This window comes from Tupaia chinensis, unplaced genomic scaffold, assembly GCF_000334495.1.
Source record: "Tupaia chinensis unplaced genomic scaffold, TupChi_1.0 Scaffold000657_1, whole genome shotgun sequence".
NCBI lineage: Eukaryota > Metazoa > Chordata > Mammalia > Scandentia > Tupaiidae > Tupaia > Tupaia belangeri.
Window position 1 is genome coordinate 973178 of NW_006160178.1, and position 22516 is coordinate 995693.

General features: G+C 36.3%; 1 protein-coding gene across 1 annotated transcript in view; it reads left to right on the top strand.

The window, feature by feature from the left end:
- The window catches only part of CDH9 (cadherin 9), a 166644-nt gene that overhangs the window by 50439 nt on the left and 93689 nt on the right, over positions 1-22516 (top strand). The window contains exon 2 of the mRNA XM_006159776.1: positions 4283-4559. Coding sequence (XP_006159838.1) covers positions 4332-4559 — 228 coding nt within the window. The 5' untranslated portion in view covers positions 4283-4331. The remainder of the gene's footprint in view (positions 1-4282; positions 4560-22516) is intronic.

The window sequence follows — 22516 nt, forward strand, 5'->3', positions numbered from 1 at the left end:
CGCTCTCAGACGAGAGCTCGCCCCCAGCGGCAGCAGCACCTGCCGGGACTCCTCGATGACGCTCGGCAGGTGGTCCGGGAGCGAGCAGCGGAAGAGCAGGTTGCTGAGGCCGCCGCTGCAGACCCGCAGGCATACAGTGTTATAAAGCCCATGACTTTGGACTCCTGTGTAAACCAAGACAAGAACATTCCATGCACTTTGGCACTGAATTGTGGTTGCTCGCCAGTGCACAGGATTCAGAAGAGAAGTTGGTAATGCCAGAGGAAAGGTGACTTTCAAGCAAGAAACTCAAGTGGGCATGAGAAGAGTGGTGGGGGATCAATGGACTGGAGATTTGTGGTGGTTTTATAACAACCCCCAATTTTTTTGATGTTTTTACTACTGAGAGGTGGGACTCTAACATCTCTCTTAATTTTTGCCAGAGGGGATATGTGCTGGTCAAAAAGAGAGGGGAGAGGAGAAAGCACCCCAAGGAAGCATGGCCTCACCGCCATTCCTATGATCCTTATTCCAGCGGGATTCGAGCATTCATGCACAGTTAGGTGCCTAGTGGTTTTGTAATTATTATTATTTTAAATTAATGTATTTTACATTCATTCACTGAACATACAGAGTGTGATTGCCCATCCAGAACACACTGCATATTGGCATAATCATATGTGTTATCAACGAATAATTTTCCATTTCTTGTTTCATATATATATATACATATATATGTAAAAAAAAACAAAAACAAAAACAAAAACAAATAAAAACCCTGGTAAATTATAATCATTATACCAGAAACTTCAGACTCAGAAAATGATATGTCTTAGATTTCTTTCATTCTGGATTATGTGCATTTGTAACCATAAGTATGGATTATGCTAAAACAATTTTAAAACAATAATAGATTTTATAATTAGAGTACATAGATATGCTGGACAGAGCACATAGCTCCATAGCAAGCGTCTGTAATATTGCCCTTCAATCGCCCTTCACTCTTGTCCTTTGTTAGGTCCATTTCTCTATGACTGTCATGGAATATACCATGTGGGATAATCATGATGATAATGAGAGTAACACTAACATGTTGAATTTCATGCCTGTAATATGTAACTCCTTTAGATGTGTTACCTATGTAAAGATAAGTAATAGTGTTTAAGGGCCCAGATGTACTGGTACAAGTGGTAGGATGCCATTCCATGATGCCGAAGCCACATGGAGGCCCAGGTTTGGATCATCGATTGACCTGAACGTGCTGAGTGTATGTGTACACACCTGTGATCCTGGCTGGCTGGGAGACTGGGGAGAGTCTTATCCTGGCTGGCTGGGAGATTGGCTTAATGAGGCTCTGTCAGGAGTACACTCTCTCTTTCATATAGGAATAAAATGACCTTCCATAAAACAGTGTTGGGCTGACTCTGTGGCCTGGTGGTTAAGGTAACTGGATCCGATATAGAAAACCATGCTGTTCAAATCCTGGCCCTAGTGGTTTGAAAACCATTCCAGGCAAGTGTGCATGAATGCACAGGGCCCAGCAGGATGGAGAAATAAAGGAAAAGAGATTGCAATGTAACCATGTTCCATAAGGAAATGCTGTCTCTCACTTCATTTCTGTACCTCTTGCTCTCTGGTAAGCATACATTCCCTCTCCCCCCCCAAATTAAATTAGATTACATTTTTTAAAATGGTATTTAGGGGGACCAGCAGTTAGCATAACGGCTATGTTGTTGGACTCCCATGTAGTCAACCGTGGTTCGAGTCCTGGACTCAGTGGCTTAAACTCACGCCGGGTGTGTGTGCATGTATGCCCAAGATCCCGAGAGGAGAATGAAGGAGAAAGGATTGCAGTGTGATCATCCCTCCTGGAGGGTGATTTCTTGCTTTCTGTCTCTCTCTTTCTGTCTTTCCGGCAAGCACAGACACCCTATAGCAAAAATCTCTCTCTCAAAAAAAAAAAAAAAAATGGCATTTAGGGGCCAGCAGGTAGTGTGGTGGTTAAGGTGCTAGATTCCTACGTGGTCAACTGCAGACTGAGTCCTGGACCTAGCAGCTTGAAAATTGCCACAAATAAATAGGTTAAAAAAAAATTAAATGGTGTTGTAAGTCTAAAGTTTTGCAACTCAGGTCTAACACTATGTATACAACATTGTACAACCTTTGTTCAGTTACTTAAATTCTTTATGCCTCAGTCTTCTCATAAGTATATGCTCTTAGATCGTTGGGAAAGTCATGACTCATTTTTGCATAGAAAAACAGAAATAATGCATCATGATTTTTCCAACGACCCAGTAAGTCCTTTCAATACATCTATTACTTTGTATTAATAAAAGTTCATACTAAAATAAAAAAATAATACCTGTGAATAAGGCACTAATTGTTTTCCTTTCATAGTTGTAAAAATTAAGATTGAGTAATCTGGGTAAATATCCTAAAGATTCATGATATTAAAGAATTAAAGCTAAGCTACTTTATTTGGCTTTTATGCCTTGGTAGCCAGCCCCATACTGAATCCATAGACGTTTGGTCCAGCAATAGGTATCTTGCCTAAGCCAAGAGAATCAGAGTCCATTCCCAGAGTTTCAGAACTCAAGTTAGAAAAGCCTTCCTAGTTGCTTTCTAGAATGGGCCTAACACAGCCAAAGAGAGAAAGGTGAATGGAAGGCAATATTATAGATGGTTGCTACAGAGCTGGCTTAGTCAAAGTGAGAGAGAAGAAACAGAGAGAGAAATAAAGAGGAAAGAGAGACAGCGACTCGGAGAGTCAATGTAATACTCAAGCCTCCAATTTTAGTTTTCATGCTCAGAAAGTGCCATGTTGCTTCTTTACTCCTTTCATTTTTTCCTTTCCACACTTAATTTGAATTATAATACAGTAAATTCATTTGTCTACAGTAGTTTGAGATGAGTTTCTATGTATTAGCAAGTTATCATCATTTCACAGCTCCTAAAGTAAATATACAAATGAAAAACAATTTCCTAACAAATATAAAAAAATTCTGAAATACTAAATAAAATAAATTATGGTTTTAATTCAGGAAGAATTTACTTCATCTCAATAGTGAGGCTTATTTTTTAAAAATTTCTGGATCAAATTATCTCATAGGTAAAACACCATAGCTAACTTTAATATTACTTTTGTATACTTTTTCCTTATTATTTTACAAAGCAAATATGTGGTGTTGCTCTTAATTATCACATAAAATGTTTACATTTAGATCATGTACTCCTCAATCTTAAATAAGTTTGAATAGGCTGCTCAACTAACTGTTGGAAAAAAGAGTTATTAATTGAAAATGATTAACATGGGGGGCCAGCAGATGGCTTAACGGTTATGTCGTTGGACTACCATGTAGTTGACTGTGTTTCAATTCCCGGACCCAGCAGCTTGAAACTCACACTGAACGTGTGTGCATGCATGCACAAAATCCTGAGAGTAGAATGGAGGAGAAGGGATTGTGGTGTGGTCATTCCCCCAGGGAATGATTTCTCGCTTTCTGTCTCTCTGTTTTTCTGGCAAGCACACGTGCCCTACAGCAAAAATCTCCAAAAGCAAACAAACAAACGAACAAACAAAAACAAGAATAAAATGGTGCTAAATATTACAAGAAACAATCCTAAGCATGTTTGGTACCATTTAATTCACCTTTAGGCAACAGTTCAATTTATTACAAAAGAAAGAGGACTCGGAGAAGATGAAGAACAAGAAGAGAGGCACGAGTACAGGGGAAAGAAGAAAAAGCCTGTAAAAAATGTCAGATTATAAGAAGAGGACAGTGCTCTTTCAAATAATTGGCTCATATATATTATATATGTATATATATATATATATTTAGAAATGTAGCATTTTAAGTTACAAATTTATTTACATTAGTATGACTGTAAAATCAGCTTCCTGTTCAGTATAATTGAGGTATATATGTCTCCATACTTATGTACGTGGCATGAGTTTTTAATGATACCCCACTGATGATGTAGAATATTCATGTAGAATATTTATAATGTTTAATGTTTGAGGGACCAGCAGGTGGCATGGTGGTTAAGGCGCTGGACACTCCCACATGGCTGACCAGGGTTTGAGTCCTGAATCTGGTGGCTTGCTTTCTCACTTCCTCTCTCTCTCATGCTCACTCTTTGTCTCTTTCTGGTAAAACTAAAAAATAAATGAATGCATGAATAAAATAAAATAAATAATTTTAAAAAATGTTTAATGTTTGAAATGAGTTCTTTTCAATTTGTCAGGTGATGTAAAAAGAAAACTCAACCTAATAAAAATCATTTTACTCCTCATACTCTTCAGGAGAAACAGACGATACGTTGAGTTTGACATACTGCTGAAGCCGCGGATAATGAGGAATTACCGTTGTCTACCATTGTTCATCTGGACTTGTATGTTCCATATGGTTGATACAACCCCAGTACAAGAAAAAGCTAACAGTCATCTACCGAGCAAAAAGACAGCGGGTCTCACCACAGATGACAACAAAATGCTTCGTCGCACCAAGCGTGGCTGGATGTGGAATCAGTTCTTCTTGTTGGAAGAGTACACAGGTACAGACACACAATATGTAGGCAAGGTAAGAATTTTCATGGGAGAATTATAAAAGCTGAACCAGATACCTATTTATTTACATTTTTGCCACGACTTCCATGTCATTAATGATTATTCAAAAATATTTGACAACTACAATATTCAGAAGGCATGGTATTACAAATATTTTCAGTGGAATAGGGTGGGAAATGGGACATGTTCAGGTACTACATATAAATCAGTATCCATAATAAGCATCAAAATAAGATGTCATATGTGGACTTAACTCACTATTAATCATGTAGATGCAATTGTATTATATGTGTATATATCTAAAAGAAAAATTTCCCTTGCAAATTAATGCAAAGTCCTGAGTAAATAACTTAGTGTGTTATAGGAGGCAAAATAAAATGTAATGCAAAAATACTAAAATATATTGATATCTATTTATGAGTAGTTCATCATAGTTCAGGATACTTAATCTTGTACATAGCTCATCTCTCTATAGGAAGCTTTCATTTGTTAATAACAGCCACCTGAATTACTTTCTGCCTCTAACCTGTACTAAAGGGTTTAAAGCAGAAGGAAAAAGAAAACAATGAAAGGAGAAAGAAGACACAACCTTTAAGAAGATGTAATTCTGTGTTAGTAATGGCAACATTGACAGTGGTTCATTAGCAATTATGAGCAAATGGTAATAAGAGAATGGATAACTCCCTTCTGGTATCCAATTTCAAAAAAAACAGGTTAAGCAGTTGGCGTAATGGCTATGTCACTGGACTCCCACGTAGTCGACCGTGGTTCGTGTCCCGGACCTGGTGGCTTAAAACTCACGCCAGGTGCATGTGTGTGTGCGTGCGTGCCCAAGATCCCGAGAGGAGAATGGAGGAGAAGGGATTGTGGCGTGGCCATTCCCCCCTGGGGGGTGACTTCTCGCTTTCTGTCTCTCTGTCTCTCTCTGTCTGTCTGGCAAGCGAACGCGCCGTATAGCAAAAACCTCCCCCCCGCCCAAAAAAAAAAAACGAGGTCATTGCCTCTCTCCATTCATTACTTCAGTGTTTAGAGGTTTTCTTGTTCTTTAGTTCATTATCTCTTTCTCCTTCTAGTGCCATGATCTATCCAACATCCCTGAGTTTCTATTCATCTATCACTCCCTTACCAATCTCATTCATACCATTGTGGACTCAGGACAATTCGCTGGTTCGCTATGATTATCCCTGATATACATCTAATGCCAATGCAGAGAACTTTCAATATCTGACAACTATACACAATTATACCCACAAAGGTGGTCCACAGATTGCTTAATTACTTTTCTTGATTCTTGTCACATGAGTATTAGAAGTGACTGTCATGGTCTGACAGGTGTTTATATGCTCTGGCAGCACCAGGCAAATAAATAAGTTCATATAGACTAAAAGTGGAAACTAAAAAAAGTAGCGGAGGGGCCAGGGGGTGGTGCAGCGGTAGAAATGTGGCTCTCTGTGAGGCCTTCTCACGTGGGAAGGTTTCCAGCTCAAGTCTGGAGACCTCCTTGAGTGTGTGCAGGGCACACACATGCCTATTACCTGGGCTGGCCGAAGGCCGGGGTCGGATTGCATTATCAAGACCCACTTGGGTGTTCTGTCTCTCTCACTCTCTTTTTATGGAAGAATGAGGGGGTAAAGTTAAAAAATAGAAAGTATCTGTTATCACAAAAGTCATGTCTTTAGCTTTGAAGCCAGAAATCATTTCATTCTGTGAAATTGCCAAAACCTTGATCTAATTCTTTGTGTGGGGGCCAATGCACTGCTTGCAAATGCAGCTTTATTTTTATTTATTCATTTTTTTTTTTATCAGAAGCCTACTATTTCCTCTCCTTTTGATAGCTCTTTTAGTGTCAAGGATCATGTTCCTGTTGCCCCATCCATTCACTTGCTGATCGTTTCTCCCTGTTATTTCCCCTCGGGTTAGTCATATGGCATTTTCCAGCATTCTCCATTTAACATCACTTTTCACTCTATAGTTAATAACCGACACCAAGATTTTCAAGTTCAACCAGCACACGTTCACATCTAACGACTTGAAATTGCCTTATGATTCTTCCTCTATGGCAATGTGTAAAGGACATATTCAGGTCATAGGTCCCTACAGAAACTGTTTCATTCTTAGAGATCACAGATACAGAATAGCCACAGATAAAAGAGATACTCATAATCTTAAAGCAGCTAAGGCTCTACTGTAAGCTTTTATTTTTTAGCTGGAAACAAAAAAATACTTTCTTCTAAAAACTGAATGTGCATTCATTGATTTCTAAATGGGAGCACATTTCCAGCTTTGACATTCAAAAATTTATGCATTATATTTTATATCTTCTTGCACTATTTTGAATTTTTTTTTTGAGAGAGATTTTTGCTATAGGGTGTGTGTCCTTGCTGGAAAGAAGAGACAGGGACAGAAAGACAGAAATCATTTCTCCCAGGGGCTTTAGCCACCCTGCAGTCCCTTCTCTTCCATTCTCCTCTTGGGAGTTTGGGCATGCATGCATACACACCCAGTGAGAGCTTTAAGCTGGATGTCCCGGACTCCAACCTCAGTCAACTATGTGGGAGTCCAGCGATGTAACCATTACGCTATCTCTTCTTCCCTCTTGCGTATCTTAAAATTAGTTCTGTAATCTGTCATAAACAATCACTAAAAGTGTGTACATAGTTTAGTTTAATTTCTTTCAACAAAATATTTTGTCATTTGTCTTAGAAATATGACCTTGTCTTTTCACCCATGGACAATTAAGGTGCTCATTTTCTGTATGTGTGCCTATTTATCCTTGACTAACAGATCACAAACTAAAAACAGAAAATTCACTGTAATAATCAGATTTTTTTTTCAAAGAGGTTTTTACCTTAGAGCATGTGCACTCGTGGAAGAGAAAGACATAGACAGTGTTTTTGATCACATTGCTTCTCCATGCCCTAAGTAAACCAAATCTGACTTTCCAGACTTGGAGCTCCACCAGTGTGAGAAGGTCTGCCAACTTCACCATGCACCATTTTGGGGAAGAGGTAGCTAGTATGTAATGGAAGAAATGTTCACAATTTGTTCTTAGTTTTTTAGAAGGAAGGTATCACAGACAATAATAAGAACAATATTAATTTATAAGTGACATAAAGTCATAAATTTAAAGGACATATCCTCCTTCAAGGCAAAAACTAGAGTTACGGGCCAGCCCCATAGCACAGGTGGTTATGTGCTGTGCATAGAAAGAGATCCCACATGGCTGATCACTGTTCAAATCCTGCCCTGGCAACTGGAAAATGAAAGCAGGCACATATGCACGCATGCCCCAAATCAAGACGAGATGGAGAAATGGCAGTTAAAGGATAGTAGCATGACCGTGTCTCACTAGGAGAGCTTACTCTCTCTTGTGATTGCATGCACTCACTGGCAATAAAACGAATAAATAAATAGGACAACAGGGAAGTGTTTTTTGTCGTTTGTTTTTAGACCTTTGCCATAGAGTGTGTGCTCTTGCCTGCAGCAGGCTGGGTAGGGGACACTAATGAGCTCAAGCCCAGTGTCTTGGGGTTCCCTGTTGTTCCTTCTGTCTCTTTCATCTCTGGGATTACAGGAACCAGGTGTTGGTTCTTGAAGGCCAGGAAAGAACTGGAGCAGTGCCCCCTTCCCCACAGTAGGTTGGGTTTGGATCCTTTACGGGTTCAAGCCAAGTGGCTTGAGCTTCCGTCCTTACTGACCCTTCTATCTCTTCTCTGTTTAAAGCTCTTATACAAACTTGTGATGGCTGGAGCAAAGTCTGGAGTGATAATCTGTTACTGTTACTGTCAGGGTGGATTAGAGGATCAAGAAAATAAATTAAGCTGACATTTTTATAAGACAATACTGTAGAATTTTTCTTTATGCCAGTTCAGATATTTGCAATATAGTTAATAAAAGTCAGGCCTAAGAGCAAGTTTTTATGCTTTTGGAGTAAAGCAATCCAAAGTTTAGTTGATTGCTTTTGAATGAAAGTATCAGACATTTACTAATATTATTGTATGTACTAAGGGAAACCTTTCTTTCTTACTCCAGAGGATTACAGTCATAACAATTGCCACTTAGCTTCTGTATAAACTGAATAGATGCATATGACTGAATTATTTAGGCAGAATAGTAATGCCATTCAAGAGATAAATTAAAATATATTCAATAAGAAGCATAGAAAATACACCTAACTGTTCTGTTAGAGAATCTTCACATGCACTTGACACTTTTACATGTCAGATCAAGGACCTAAAGAATTCCTGGTTATCATGAATCAATAATAAATTATATGCCAAGTATTATTGAGAATTTGTCAGAATTTAATTATTTTGTATCTGGTTGTTAAATCATTTATTGCCTAAAGAGATACCTATTGTCTAGACATATCAGGTAGAGCATTTATTATTTTTGAAGGAAAACATTAAGATGAATTAAAAATATTTGAATATTGACTTAATTGTTATATTTGAATTCAAAGGTAAGTATTTGATACTTGTTTTGTGCTCGATAAAGAACAAAGTGACAATGAACTGCCTATAAGCAGTCGTCTTCAGAATGCAAAGATACCTATACATAATTAATTCCCGAGTTTTCATAGTTTTAATTCAGAAACTTCTGCTCTGCCATAGCTGAAAGCGTTATCTAGAGTGGAAGGGAGTTTTCACACTTGACAAACTCTGCCTTCTTGGTTTTCTTGTTTAGTTCCTATCTAAAACAATGGGAAACACAAAAATCAAATGTAAGGAGAGGAGTCTGGTTTATATTTGATTGCCTATTGAAGTGTGAGGCAACTCTGTTTCACACTTACATATGCTGATGTAAGCACTGAATATTGATATATCCCCAAAGCATATACGAAATAATGGACATGCATTGACAATTTTCTTTTAGGCTTTTATGGTATGGCAACTTAATGTGTACAAATAACAGACAGACAAGAAATTAGGGACTGCAATAAAGTTTCAAATTTACTGAAAGATGTTTGATGAATTTTTTATGGTGTATCATATGTTTTTCAGAATCTAAATAAAATATCTTTATGAAGGTTTCAGAATGCCATTACTTACGGTGTAGTCCATGTAGCAACTATTTCTGACTTATGATTACATCATATCCCAAAATTCACTTTAGAAGTTGGTTGCTCGGGAATCAGCAGTTAGCGTAATGGCTATGTCGCTGGACTCCCACGTAGTTGACCGCGGTTTGCATCCCGGACCCGGTGGCTTAAAACTCACGCCAGGCGCGTGTGCGTGCGTGCCCAAGATCCCGAGAGGAGAATAGAGGAGAAGGGATTGCGGCGTGACCATCCCCCCGGGGGGTGATTTCTCGCTTTCTGTCTCTATGTCTCTCTCTGTCTGTCTGGCGAGCGCACACGCCCTACAGTGAAAAATCTCTCCAATAAAAAAAAAAAAAAAAGTTGGTTGCTCAAAACTCAGATCATATGAGAGAAATATTAGACATGATCACTAGGTCTCAGAAAAGACTATGAGACTTGTTTTACACTGATTTCTACAAACATCCACTTTTTAAAATAGACCCCAATCTGGGACCAGCAGTTGGCATAATGGCTATGTCACTGGACTCCCATGCTGGACTCACACATATTTGACCATGGTTCGAGTCCCGGATCTGGTAGCTTAAATTCTTGCCGGGTGTGTGTGCGTGCATGCCCAAGATCCCAAGAAGAGAATAGAGGAGAAGAGATTGCAGCATGACCATCCCCCCGGGGAGTGATTTCTTGCTTTCTGTCTCTCTGACTCTCTGTGTTTTTCTGGTGTGCGCACGTGCCCTATAGCAAAACCTCTCCAAAAATAAAATCAAATAGAACCCAATCTTAAATTTTACTGAAAATACTATTATTAACAATTACTACTTCACTGGACTATTGCATTGGCACATTAAACTAGTCTTTGACCTTATTTATTTTTTAATTTTGAAAAACACATCACATAGTTTATTGAATAATAGCAAATCTCAGCCACAAAGTACCCATATAAAAATAACCAAAATTCACTTAAGTTGAATCCAAGCTACTCAATATCATATTCCAGCTTTTGTTTAATATCCATAGCATAGCTAGATACCTTTAGTTCAAGTAACATGAAATATTTTCTCTTCCATATCCTTGATTATTTTTTAAGGTCCATAGGCTCTCTTACAGGGAGTAGCTAACTCCTTATTTCTATAATGTCATCACTCTTCCTTGCTCTAAGTTCTATCACAAGTGTGTCCTCTTACATAAAACCCACTTTCATTTGCATCAACTAGAATTTTGTGTTGAAACTGGGAGATCGTTTATCAAAATCTTACTCATGGCCCAGTTTCACTTGTTGTGGTATAACTTCTGTTTTGTCTTCTAGGATCTGTGCCCTTTAGGCTTTAAGTATGTGTTGAATTTAAGTTCTTTGTTTTTATTTCTTTCAAATGTTTGACATCATACTTTTACTCAAATCTAATATTTAATTATTATGTAAAAATATCTTTATGGAATATTTATTATTCATTTAGTAGCAAATGAAACTATGAGAAACAGAAAGAGCAGAGAAAATGTAATAGGAATACATCCCCTTTTTTTGATGAATGGTACATGAAAGTCAAAATGTCTCTGTAGATGAGGTTTATCTTTTCTGCCAATATTTCCTTACAGTTTCATGATATTTGAGGACCATAATTGCAACCTACTAACTCCCAATTTCCTCTGCTCCTCAAATACTACACACTTTAGAATCATTTTCACTCCAAAATACAGATAATTTTACTCTAGCATTTAGAATCACGAGATCAAAATGAACCTCTTCAGACTGAATGAGGATTTGTAACTACTAATAGATATACTCAAATTTAAAATTTAACCGAGGCTGTTTATTTACTTATTGCCAGAATATGGGTAACTTTAAAACCATTCTTTAAAAGGTCTTTGCCATAGGGCATGTGCATTTGTCAGAAAGAGGCAGAGAGAGGGTGAGAAATTAGCCCCTGGTAGGGATGGAGATGCCGCAATCCCTTCTCCTATATTCTCCTCATGGGATGTTGGGCACACATGTCTTTTTGTTTCTTTGTTTGTTTAGAGAGATTTTTGCTATTGGGAATGTTAGCTCGCTGGAAAGATAGACAGAGACACAGAAAGTGAGAAATCACCCCCCAGAGGGTATGGTCACACCATTATCCCTTTTCCTCCATTCTCCTCTCAGGATCTTGCACACACATGTGCACACACACACACACACACACACACACACACACACACATTTTTAAGTCACTGGATCCAGGACTTAACCTGCTATCGGCCACGTGGGAGTCCAGCCACCTTATCCACCATGCCACCTACTGGCCCTGAGACTCATCAATGTCCAGGGGAAAAGGAATAAAGTAAAGGAGCAAGGGAAGGAGGAAGGAGTTTAAGTAGCCATGGAGCATTGTCTCTGGGAGATGATGGAAAGAAGGGTGGGATAAAAATATTTAAGCACAAGACATCAATTGTTATTATTATATATAATGCTATATAATTGTAAAAGAGCTATCTATTTTTCAAAGAAAACAGATTTATACAATGCAAAACTAATAAAACATATCTATTGTAAGTATTCCAAGACAAGGCTAAGACATTTAAACATCATTCTACTTATTTTTATGATCATATTTTTATCATTGTTAATTTTCTATTGTTTCCATATAGTTAATGTTATATTTCTACATGTTGATAAAATGTTGGCATTAGTTATATATTTAAATAATATAAATTTATATCATCGTAATTTAAGCTTTTTTCCAACTATTTTCTTTGGACTTTAGTTTTATACATGCATACACACACACATAAACACACACACACACACAAACACCCACATCTCTGTAATAAAAGTTTTGTATCTAAAAGTCCAGTATATTATAAATTGCTATGTGTTAGGTTAGATTACTAAAGGGATTCTCAAAGTTGAAATATGAAAAGATTTTAAAACTCTCAGTTTATTAGCTAATTGCATTTCACAAAATTTATACCATTTCTCTTCCATCAGGTATAAATCAATGTAAGACAATGTATGTAGCATATTTATTTATACAATTATGACATTTTCATGTGTATTTTAGTCCTGTACATTATGTATTTAATTAATTTTGAAAAAACTGACCACCTGCAAGGTGAGACACTATGCAAAACTGTCAAAATAGAAGTAAATCATAGGAGTTGGCCCCATCTTGAATTTCTCTATCTATAATAAACAAAATGCTACCATTGCTGACTAACTGTGACAAAGACCTGATAGAGATCTCAGTTCAGACTAAAGTAGACTTTTTCTTAATTATTAATTAAACTGGATTATTAATACTAAAATTATATTTAGCCTAATTTGGTAGTAGAATCACTCTTTAAATTGAATGCATGGTTTTTGTTTAGGAATTTCTATGTTTCTTTTTTTTTTAAATGATTATAAGCATTTGTACAAGATACCTACAAATATTCAAACTATATTAATGTAAGTATTTGGGAATGTGTTCACAGTTATGCTAATAACTTATAGTAAAGGTTTTACTGCTATGGTAGTATTACTCATGGAAGATGTTACGAAGATATTCTAAAAATGTCCAACTTATTTTACATTGATTTTTGTGAACTAATTAGAAACACTCTAGATACCAATTGAATACACACTTGGCAGGTTTTACTTAGCAACTATGCTACTGCACAGCCAGAATTTTCTATGACTTTGATTATAATAAATCATCATATTCAGAAATCTCCATTAAAAGAAGAGGTACAGAGAAATCTGTTCAAAATTAATGAACAAGTGAGAAACTAGGCAAATCTAAGGGGAAAAGGCCTTTTTTCTGCAATGGAAAAGATATATTTCTAGGGGGACTTTTTCTGAAAGTTTTGACTCCTTCAATACAGTCCGACAACAAAGGTTATTCCTGAAGAATTGTAATGATATTCTCCCACAGTTTTTTGTTTTATCGATCTTATTCTCTACATATAACCAAGATCCCCTGCTATGACTTTCAAATGGTGGCAGAATAATTTTTATCTTAAACAAATATTTTGGTAAATGTTCTCATCTTGAAAAGCTATTTCCTTGTTTTATACTCCCGCATTTATTCTTTATACCTGTTATCACTTTCTTTTGACATATTTTGAGTTCAAATAAGTTATTTGTTTTAATATTTGGCTTTATGTTCTTTACTGGCTTTTCTTCACTATACTTTCTATTTTTATATTCTTTTCATGTGTTCAGGCCATCTCAGTATTTATCTTTCATTTATTGCAGTGTAAATTGAATTAACATTATGCATATTAATATGTAATGAACTCATCTTACAATAGTATCATCCAGTTTCCCCCACAGGACTTTTTTCAGATTTTCTTGTATCTTTTCCTTCTATATATGTATTAAACTCTACCATATATTGCTAATACTTATTATTAAACATTTTATTATATATAAAAACTTAAAGAAGAGAAAGGTAACAATATTTTAATTACATATATAATTACCACATGTAGTCAGTGCTTTTTTATTTTTTTCTAAATATCTGAAACTCTGTATATGACCATTTCTCTTTAACCTGAAGGTGCCCTTTTGCATTACTTTTATGTGGGTTTGCTGAGATTTTTATAGCTTTTGTTTATCTAAAACTATCTCATTTTATTTTTGAAAAATATTTTAACTGGGACTGGCCCCATAGTATATAGTTAAGACTGAGCATAGGGAGCTAGAGATCAGAACCAGCAGTGGTTAAATATTGACCCCAGGAGATTGAAAATCATGCTCGGCATGGATGTGTCCATGCCCTAAATCCCGATGGGATGAAGAAATGAAGGGGGACAAATTGCAGCATGATTGTGTTCCATTGTTTTTTTTTTTTTTTCTCTCTCTCTTTCTATTTTCTCTCTTAATTTGCATGTACCCTCAGGAAAGAAAAAAAAAGAAGAAAAACATATTTAACTAAATATAAAAATATAAGTTGATGTGAAAATTTAGTAAGATTGTTGTTTTTTAAAAATTGTTGCTTCATTGTGATGTAGATTCCAGTAGTTTTAGTAAGAAGCTAGCTATTTAAAAACATTTGTGTAGGGACCAGCAGATGGCATAATGGTTACTTCACTGGATTCTCATGTAGTCGACCACGATTCAAGTCCCAGACCCAGAGGCTTAAAACTCAGGCCAGGCATGTGTGTGTGCATGCCCCAAATCCCAAGACAAGGATGGAGAAGAAGGGATCCAATGTGGCCATTCTCCTTGGGTGGGTGGGGTGGGTAATTTTTTTGTTTTCTGTCTATCTCTGTTTCTTAGGCAAGGGCATACACTGTATAGAAAAAAATCTCTCTTAAAAAAAAAAAAAAGTTGTGGGTCAGTCAGTGGTATAGTGGTTAAGGCAGCAGGATTCCATATAGCGCAAGTCCCAGAAACTGAAGCTTGAAAATTACTACAGAAGAGATTATAACATGTGACTACAGCACAGCCATCCCTCCTGAGGGGTGTTCTCCCCACCTTCCCTCTCTGTCTCTCTCTGACAAGTGCACATGCCCTAAAGTAAATAGTGAAACATTTTATTAACATATAATAGTTGCACATGGGGGTACAGCATGACTTCACAATATGAGAATTCAATGTGTAATAACTCATTCAAGATAATTAGCATACCCATCATTTCAATAATTTGTTATCACTTGTGCTAAGAACATTCAGAATCCTCCCTTTTACTTACTTGAGATACACTGTAAGTTATTGCCATCTATATTCTTTCTGTATTTTATAACATTTTTTATTTTCTGTGTTTTAGAAATTGTTCCTGCTAGTTATCTCCACTTTTATTTCTGTTAAGTTTGATCAGAGAGAGAAAGAGGGAAAGTGAGAAAGCAAGCAACCAGATCTGGACATTGAAACATAGTTGGCCATGTGGGAGTCTAGCGTCTTTAACCACCACACCACCTACTGGCCCCTTCAATGACCATTTTCCTTTCCTTTTTCTTTCTTTCTTTTGGTTTTCTTTCTTTCTTCTTTATGTTTCTTCTGTAATTGACATGTCTGTGTGGTTCTCGTCCTTTTACTAATTTCATTTGTTTGCTGTTTATCTGATGTCAGTGCTAAAGAGCCTCAAATATTGACTATAGTTTTAGTTTTCAGTATGTCATATACTTCAGTTGTGTGCTTCTTTTTCAAGATCTCTGTACATTCAAGGTATTTTGCATTTGTTTTGCTTTGCTTTTTGCTGTAGGGTATTTATGCTCACCAGAGACAGAGACAGAGATGGGGAAGTGAGAAATCACTCCCTGAGGGGATGGCCATGCTACATTTCATTCTTCTTTATTCTCCTCTCAGGACTTTGGGCATCCATGCACATGTACCTACAATACTTTTCAAGTCACTAGGTGTAAAACTTAAACTGCAGAGTCAGCTCTGTGGGATCCAGCTGCCTTAACTTCCATGCCATTTGCTGGCCCAGCGTTTTACATTTAAAATAAAATTTGGGGCATTAACTTACTATGTTCCACTATTCTCTGCGGAAACACCTGACATTAAAGCAATTAAAATGGTATGCCTATTTAAGGAAATGTGTGACCTGAGTAAAACTCTGCTTTGAGTGGAGAATTCCATGATGACATTATTTTAACAATTGGTATATTTGAAATGGATTTATTCTAATATTAAATAAAATTATATTGTTAAGTTTCTTTAATTAAATATTATAATAATATTATGATATATTAGCCATGTCTTTCTTTTTGTTCTTTTCTACATTTTAGATGCTGAAATATTTATTTAGGAGTATAAACATACAGATGACCTACAATGGAAGAAAATAATTTTAGTATATAAAATATAGTACATAAGGCAAAATATTTTATGCATATAAAAGCTTATATTTCAATAAGAAAAATGGTAAGAAAAGACCATGAAAATGAACAAAAGACTGAATAATTACTTCAAGTGGTCAAGTGTCCAGTATTCAATCCACTCAAATACCAGAAGAACTAAGAGTAAAAATACAAAAATTTCCAAGGGGAGGTGACAGTATAAGATAACTGGAACTCTTACTAATTCAGGTTGAACTACAAATGTTATAAATATTATTGGAGGGGATCAGCAGATTGTATAACGGTTATTTGCCAAACTTCCATGTAGTCAACTGCAGTTCGAATCCCATACACAGTGGCTTAAAATTCATGGTGGGTATGTGTGCGTTACACAATGGCTTAAAATTCATGGTGGGTATGTGTGCGTGCATCCTCAAGACCCAAGAGGAGAATGGAGGAGAAGGGATTGTGATGTGGCCATCCCCCCCCCACCCCCAGGGCTTGATTTCTCATTTCTGCCTCATTCTCTCTCTCTCTGATGAGCATATGCACCTTGTAGCAAAAATCTCTCTCTTAAAAAATAAAAAAATAGTAATAAAAAAGAAATCTTATTGGAGAGTTAATTAAAGTCGAAACACAATATGCTTAAAATTATATGACCTGGGCCAGCAGGTGCAACAGACCTGGAGGTTTGCTTTCTCACTTTTCCACCCTCTCTTTCTCTCTCTCATTCTGTCCGACTCAACTCAAATTGAAATAAATGAATAAACAAATAAATAAAAGACTAAAAACATAACCCAAAGTTTCAATGTCATCCCACTTGGTATTCTCACCTATTTTTGGTAATTTTAGTCTCAAATAATTTTAAGCTTTCTTGAGGGTAACAAATTGAAAAATTTCTGTGTAGCCTTCAGTTAGATTCACCTGTTATCACTATTTCATTCAATTTGTTTATCACCCTTCCTATTTATACAGATTTCATATTATGGTAGAAAAATTTGAGTCTGTCATTACTTCTTGGACTTGTTCCTTCTTGAGCTTTCAGAAGTGCTGAAGTACTTTCAAATCCACACTAACTTGACAGAGTTTGAATTTTAATTTCTGAGTTCTGCTGACAAGCTCTATTCTATTCTCTAGCCTTTTTTGCTGACTGTTATGATTTGGATCATGATTTTTCTCCCAAGTTTTCTATTTTGGAATTTGGTTTTAATGGGTGGTGATTGAATGATCCCCAGAAATTAATAGGTTGGGACTTGAATATATTAGTTATATTGTGAAGGTGTTAAGTGAAAACTTTATTGCTTCCTGGTGTCCCAGAGAGAATCCTTTCAGTGTGATAATGTCATTAGGACAGAGCCTCTATGACTGAGTTCTGGTAGAGTTTATAAGTAGAGGGAATGAAACCAGTACAGCAGGGAGAAAGTTATATGGACACAGATCATACCCCACCCTGCAAAAATTTTGCTTTCTGCCATTTGTGATGCTTTTAGTCTTTCTAGCCATCAGAATTATGACTTACTAAATGTCTATTTCTTTATAATTCATCCAGTCTCAGATATTTCAGTTAGCAAAATTGGTCTGAGGCCCTGACTTTTTCTACTGAGTAACTTAGAGTTGTGTTTTATGCACATGAAGTCTAGACACCAAACAACTGTTTCCGGACATTAACAGGGATTGGGAGACTCTGCTCTCAGTAACTTCTCCCTATAACTGTGCTTTCCAATTTCTTACCACTCTTTCAGACCTGCACTCCAACCAACCTCTGTTTCCTCAGCACAATGATAATGTCTCTCTCCATTTGGACTCTTATTCCCCTTAACTGTTAAGTTCCCTTAGGGGTAAAGCTAGTAATGGAATAGACCAAAATAAGTGTAACTCAAAGTCATGATTTTTACAACTCTTCCTTGTTTGGTTGGTGTCTAATGTCATCAAATATTTGTATATTTGTTTGGGACAGGTTTTCTTTCAGTTAAAAAACATATGTACTTAATTTTATTCACCATTATTATTTTAAGTTTTGCTATAAGGCACATATGCTCGCCAAAGAGAGGTAGAGAGAGAGAGAGAGACAGGGAAAGTGAGAATGCAAGCCACCAGGTTTGGGACTTGAACCACAGTCAACCATGTGCAAGTCCAGGGCCCTAACCACCATGCCACCTGTTGGCCCCAGGGACCAAGCTTTCTTAATTATCCTCATTGGGTTCATTTGTCAACGTAGTGGAACTATTTTGTGAAGACAGAAACCTAAACATCAAGATTTCTCCTGAGAAACTCAACCCAATTTGATTATTCAGGTTTATGTACCAGTACAGCTTATAATACTATATCACTTAATATTTGTATTGTATTGATAGTATACTTAATGATAAAAATATCATTTAATATTTTTTCAAATGCAGTAGTGAAAATAAACCCTCTTTTTTTCCCTTAAAGCTGTACTTACTATTTCTTCATTGCATTATGTAGAATTTTCAGTGTCATATCACATGTAATAGGCTGGATCAGTTGCTCACTCTGACATATCACCTTCAAAAATAAAATCTTTGATATTTTGAGCTTATCTAGCATGATAAAAAACATGGTGGCCCATTACTATCTTCCTGACAATGAATCCGGACCTTTAAATGATAATCAGCTTTGGCCACTTGCAAGCCATTTTTACTCGCTTCTTCTCTGGACCTCAGAGTTCTGTTTTAGAGACTCACTCCTGCTCTTGTTGGTGCATCTCCAGTGCCTGTGAGATCAATCATTAGCTTCCTCTCTTTCAAAGGGATGTGTGAGCACCTTCACTCATGCCATTGGTACATCAACAAAAGAGTGAAGGCCAACATCAGGAGTCATTAGCCAACTTTTGTCATTTGAACTTTCTATTCTTTCACTTTCATATTTACATATGTAACTGTGTGGTGACAGGAGGTAGGGGAAATGGGAGGATGTCTCCAAATTGTTCCAAACTTTTGGTTATAAAAAAATAAGTTCTAGAGATTAAATGTCTAACATACTAACTGCAAAATTAATAATTGTGGACTTTACACTTGAAAATTTGCTAATAAATTAGATCTTAAATATTTTCACTACACTCATACACCCAAACACAAAGATAAACTATATGAGGTTATAATCTGTTAATCTGCTTAATTATACACTTTACAATGTATACATATATTAGAACATCACAGTGGACACACTAAATATATATAATTTTTGTTTCTCATGTATGCTTCAATAAAGCTAGGTAAAAATAAACTAAGCACCTACATCACCACTTTGTCTTCTATCACGTTTGATAAAAATGCTCCTATCATATCCATTAAGCCTTGATTATTCTTTTTTTTTTGGAGAGGTGTTTGCTATAGGGTGCATGTGCTCACCAGAAAGACAGAGAGAGAGACAGAGAAATAGAAAGCAAGAAATCACCCCCCAGGGGGGATGGCCACCTCACAATCCCTTCTCCTCCATTCTCCTCTTGGGATCTTGGGCACGCACGCACACGTTCTCGGCATGAGTTTAAGCCACCAGGTCCAGGACTCAAACCGCAGTTGACTACATGGGAATTCAGTGACATAGTCATGACGCTAACTGCTGGTACCCAAGCCTTGATTATTCTTGAAAATGCAGATAGCCCTCAGCTTCCTCCTGGTTCAGTGCCCGTTACATATTAGCATGCGTTTCAATGTCGCTTTTAATCTAGGTATTTTGAGAGCAAGATTGTGATATTATTTAACACTATTGTCATCCCTACTCTGATTAAGCACAAGATAGCAAAGCTGAAGTCGACAGTCAGGCATCTTCCAAATCCATTGTACTGTTTTACTGGAATTCTATAAAAAGGAAAAATATACAGAAACAAAGCCATATATCATATCTGTTTTCCTATTCATCTTTGTAAGTACAAAATCATCATTTTGCTCACTCAAAATGGTCTTTTCTTAATATAAATGAATTTTATTAACAGAATAATGAGAGAAAAATATCTTTAAAATACATTATGCAAAATATTCAGTTAAAACTGAACCATATTAAATAATATAAATAATATATATCATTTTATTGATATTTCAATGCATTTTAGAATGTGAAGGTAATTATACACACCATTTAGAATCTCTACATTAATTCACCATATTAAAGCAATGAGATAACAAGACAAAATGAAAGAAAATTCATTCAAAGAAATATTAACATATGGAATGTGTTACAGCAAAGAGACAGACAATCAAATCAGTGAAATCTCTTGTTGAAATCTCTTGAAAAGCTTTGGGCATTGACCAAGTCGAAATTGATGGATAATATTCTATAATTATGTGTGTGATAAGTTTAAATTTAGTCTTCACTGTGTTTCCGTACTTAATGTATCTTACACTGCTTATCCACAAGGCACATCTGTAAAAAAAGAGTACAAAATAAAAGATACCAAAGAGGCAATTGCAAACTAAAGAAAATGAGGGACCAGCAGTTAGCGTAATGGCTGTGTCACTGGACTCCCATGGAGTCAACTGGGGTTCAAGTCCTGCATGGGTGGCTTAAACTCACGCCAGGTGCGTGTGTCCAGGATCCCGAGAGAGAAGAATGGAAGAGAAGGGATCACAGCACGGCCACGCCCCCAGAGGGTGATTTCTTGCTTTCTGTTTCTGTTTCTCTCTGACTTTCTGGCGAGCACATGCACCTTATAGCAAAAACCTCTCGAAAAAAAAGAAGAAAGATAGTGATGTATTTATGCAGTGAGGTACCTTGCAGGACCTTAAAGAGGCTAAACAGATCATTGTAGTTCAGGTTTTCCAATTTCTTAATCTATTAACTGAAGTCATATTACAAACCTAGTATCGAGGGCACATTCAATAATCAATTTTAAAGCCTCAGCAAACTCAATCATCAATTTCAAAGCCCCAATAATTAATTTTAAAGCCTTGATGATACCCAGTGATACGCAAGTATCACTTCAAAGCTGGATACAAATTTGATTTTACTTTTACCTTACTATAGTTAACGATCGCAAGATTAAAACATTATTCTCACTCCTCAGTTTCTCCCACCTGCTCCCAATTTGCAACTAAAATGCAGAAACAGAAGACACTTTTCGAATGTTTTGCACATTCTGATATGAGTAATTTTAATAAATTGCCTTACGCAGCCTTCACTGAAAAGCTCCAGTGGAGAAAGTATATGAAAAGAAAATTCTAGACAAAAACAATAGTTCTCTTTTTTATTACTCTCCTGTGATTGATCTGGTCCTATTTACTTATATTTACCAAATTCCAAAGTGTGGTTCCCTGTCTACTGCAGCTGTGAGCAGTCTCTGTCACCATTCAGCTTTCTTATATTAGATTCCTAACTTGTGGTACCACTCCTGACTCCTACCACGTCCCTTTCAAATTAGCTTTGTAAACGTTTCTACACTTTCCAAATTATGTATCACACTGTTGTCATCCACAGACACTTTTAGTAATTATGGCTTCAGGCAAATACTCCAATCTGTTAAGATTACCATTCTTTTAAAACTCTTAACAATGCAACATTCACTATTATTTATAGTATAATTGCATCATGTTTAATTCAACATTTCATGTCCATTCCTGAACAATTTATACACTCCATTTTATATTATGACTATTAAATCCTGTTCAGACTTAAAGATTTTTGAAGAACTTTTTATGAGCCAGTTTCCCAACTGCTTGTCAGTTCTTGTTGTTTTACCTGTACTCTGTTCATGTATATTTTATAGTGCTTTAATCATTTTTATTATCTAGTTTTGTGTGTATGTTTGGATACACTTGTGTGCAGGCTGTGAAAAGAAAAATGAGTTAATCCCCTTACATTTTCAATGCCCTCAGCACAGTGCAGACATTTGTACACAGGCACACACACAGACATACACACACAAGTTTGTTAGAGGGGTAAAAAACAGATTTTATTGTAAAGAAATTAAACTTCACAAGCAAATATCCTAAAGCAAATCCTATCGTCAAAGTACATTTTGGCCCTGTAGTTGACTTCAGCAGCATATACAAATAATGTGTTGCATGATAATGATTCATTCCAAACTCTTTTCTTCTATAGTTTATTTATTCCTTGTTTTAATATATATACAATGAACCACTATATATCACTCATTTCTTGACTGTAGGTCTTACACTAAATGAATTTTGTGCATTGAGAACACAATGGATATCGTTATTTAAAACCAGTCGTAC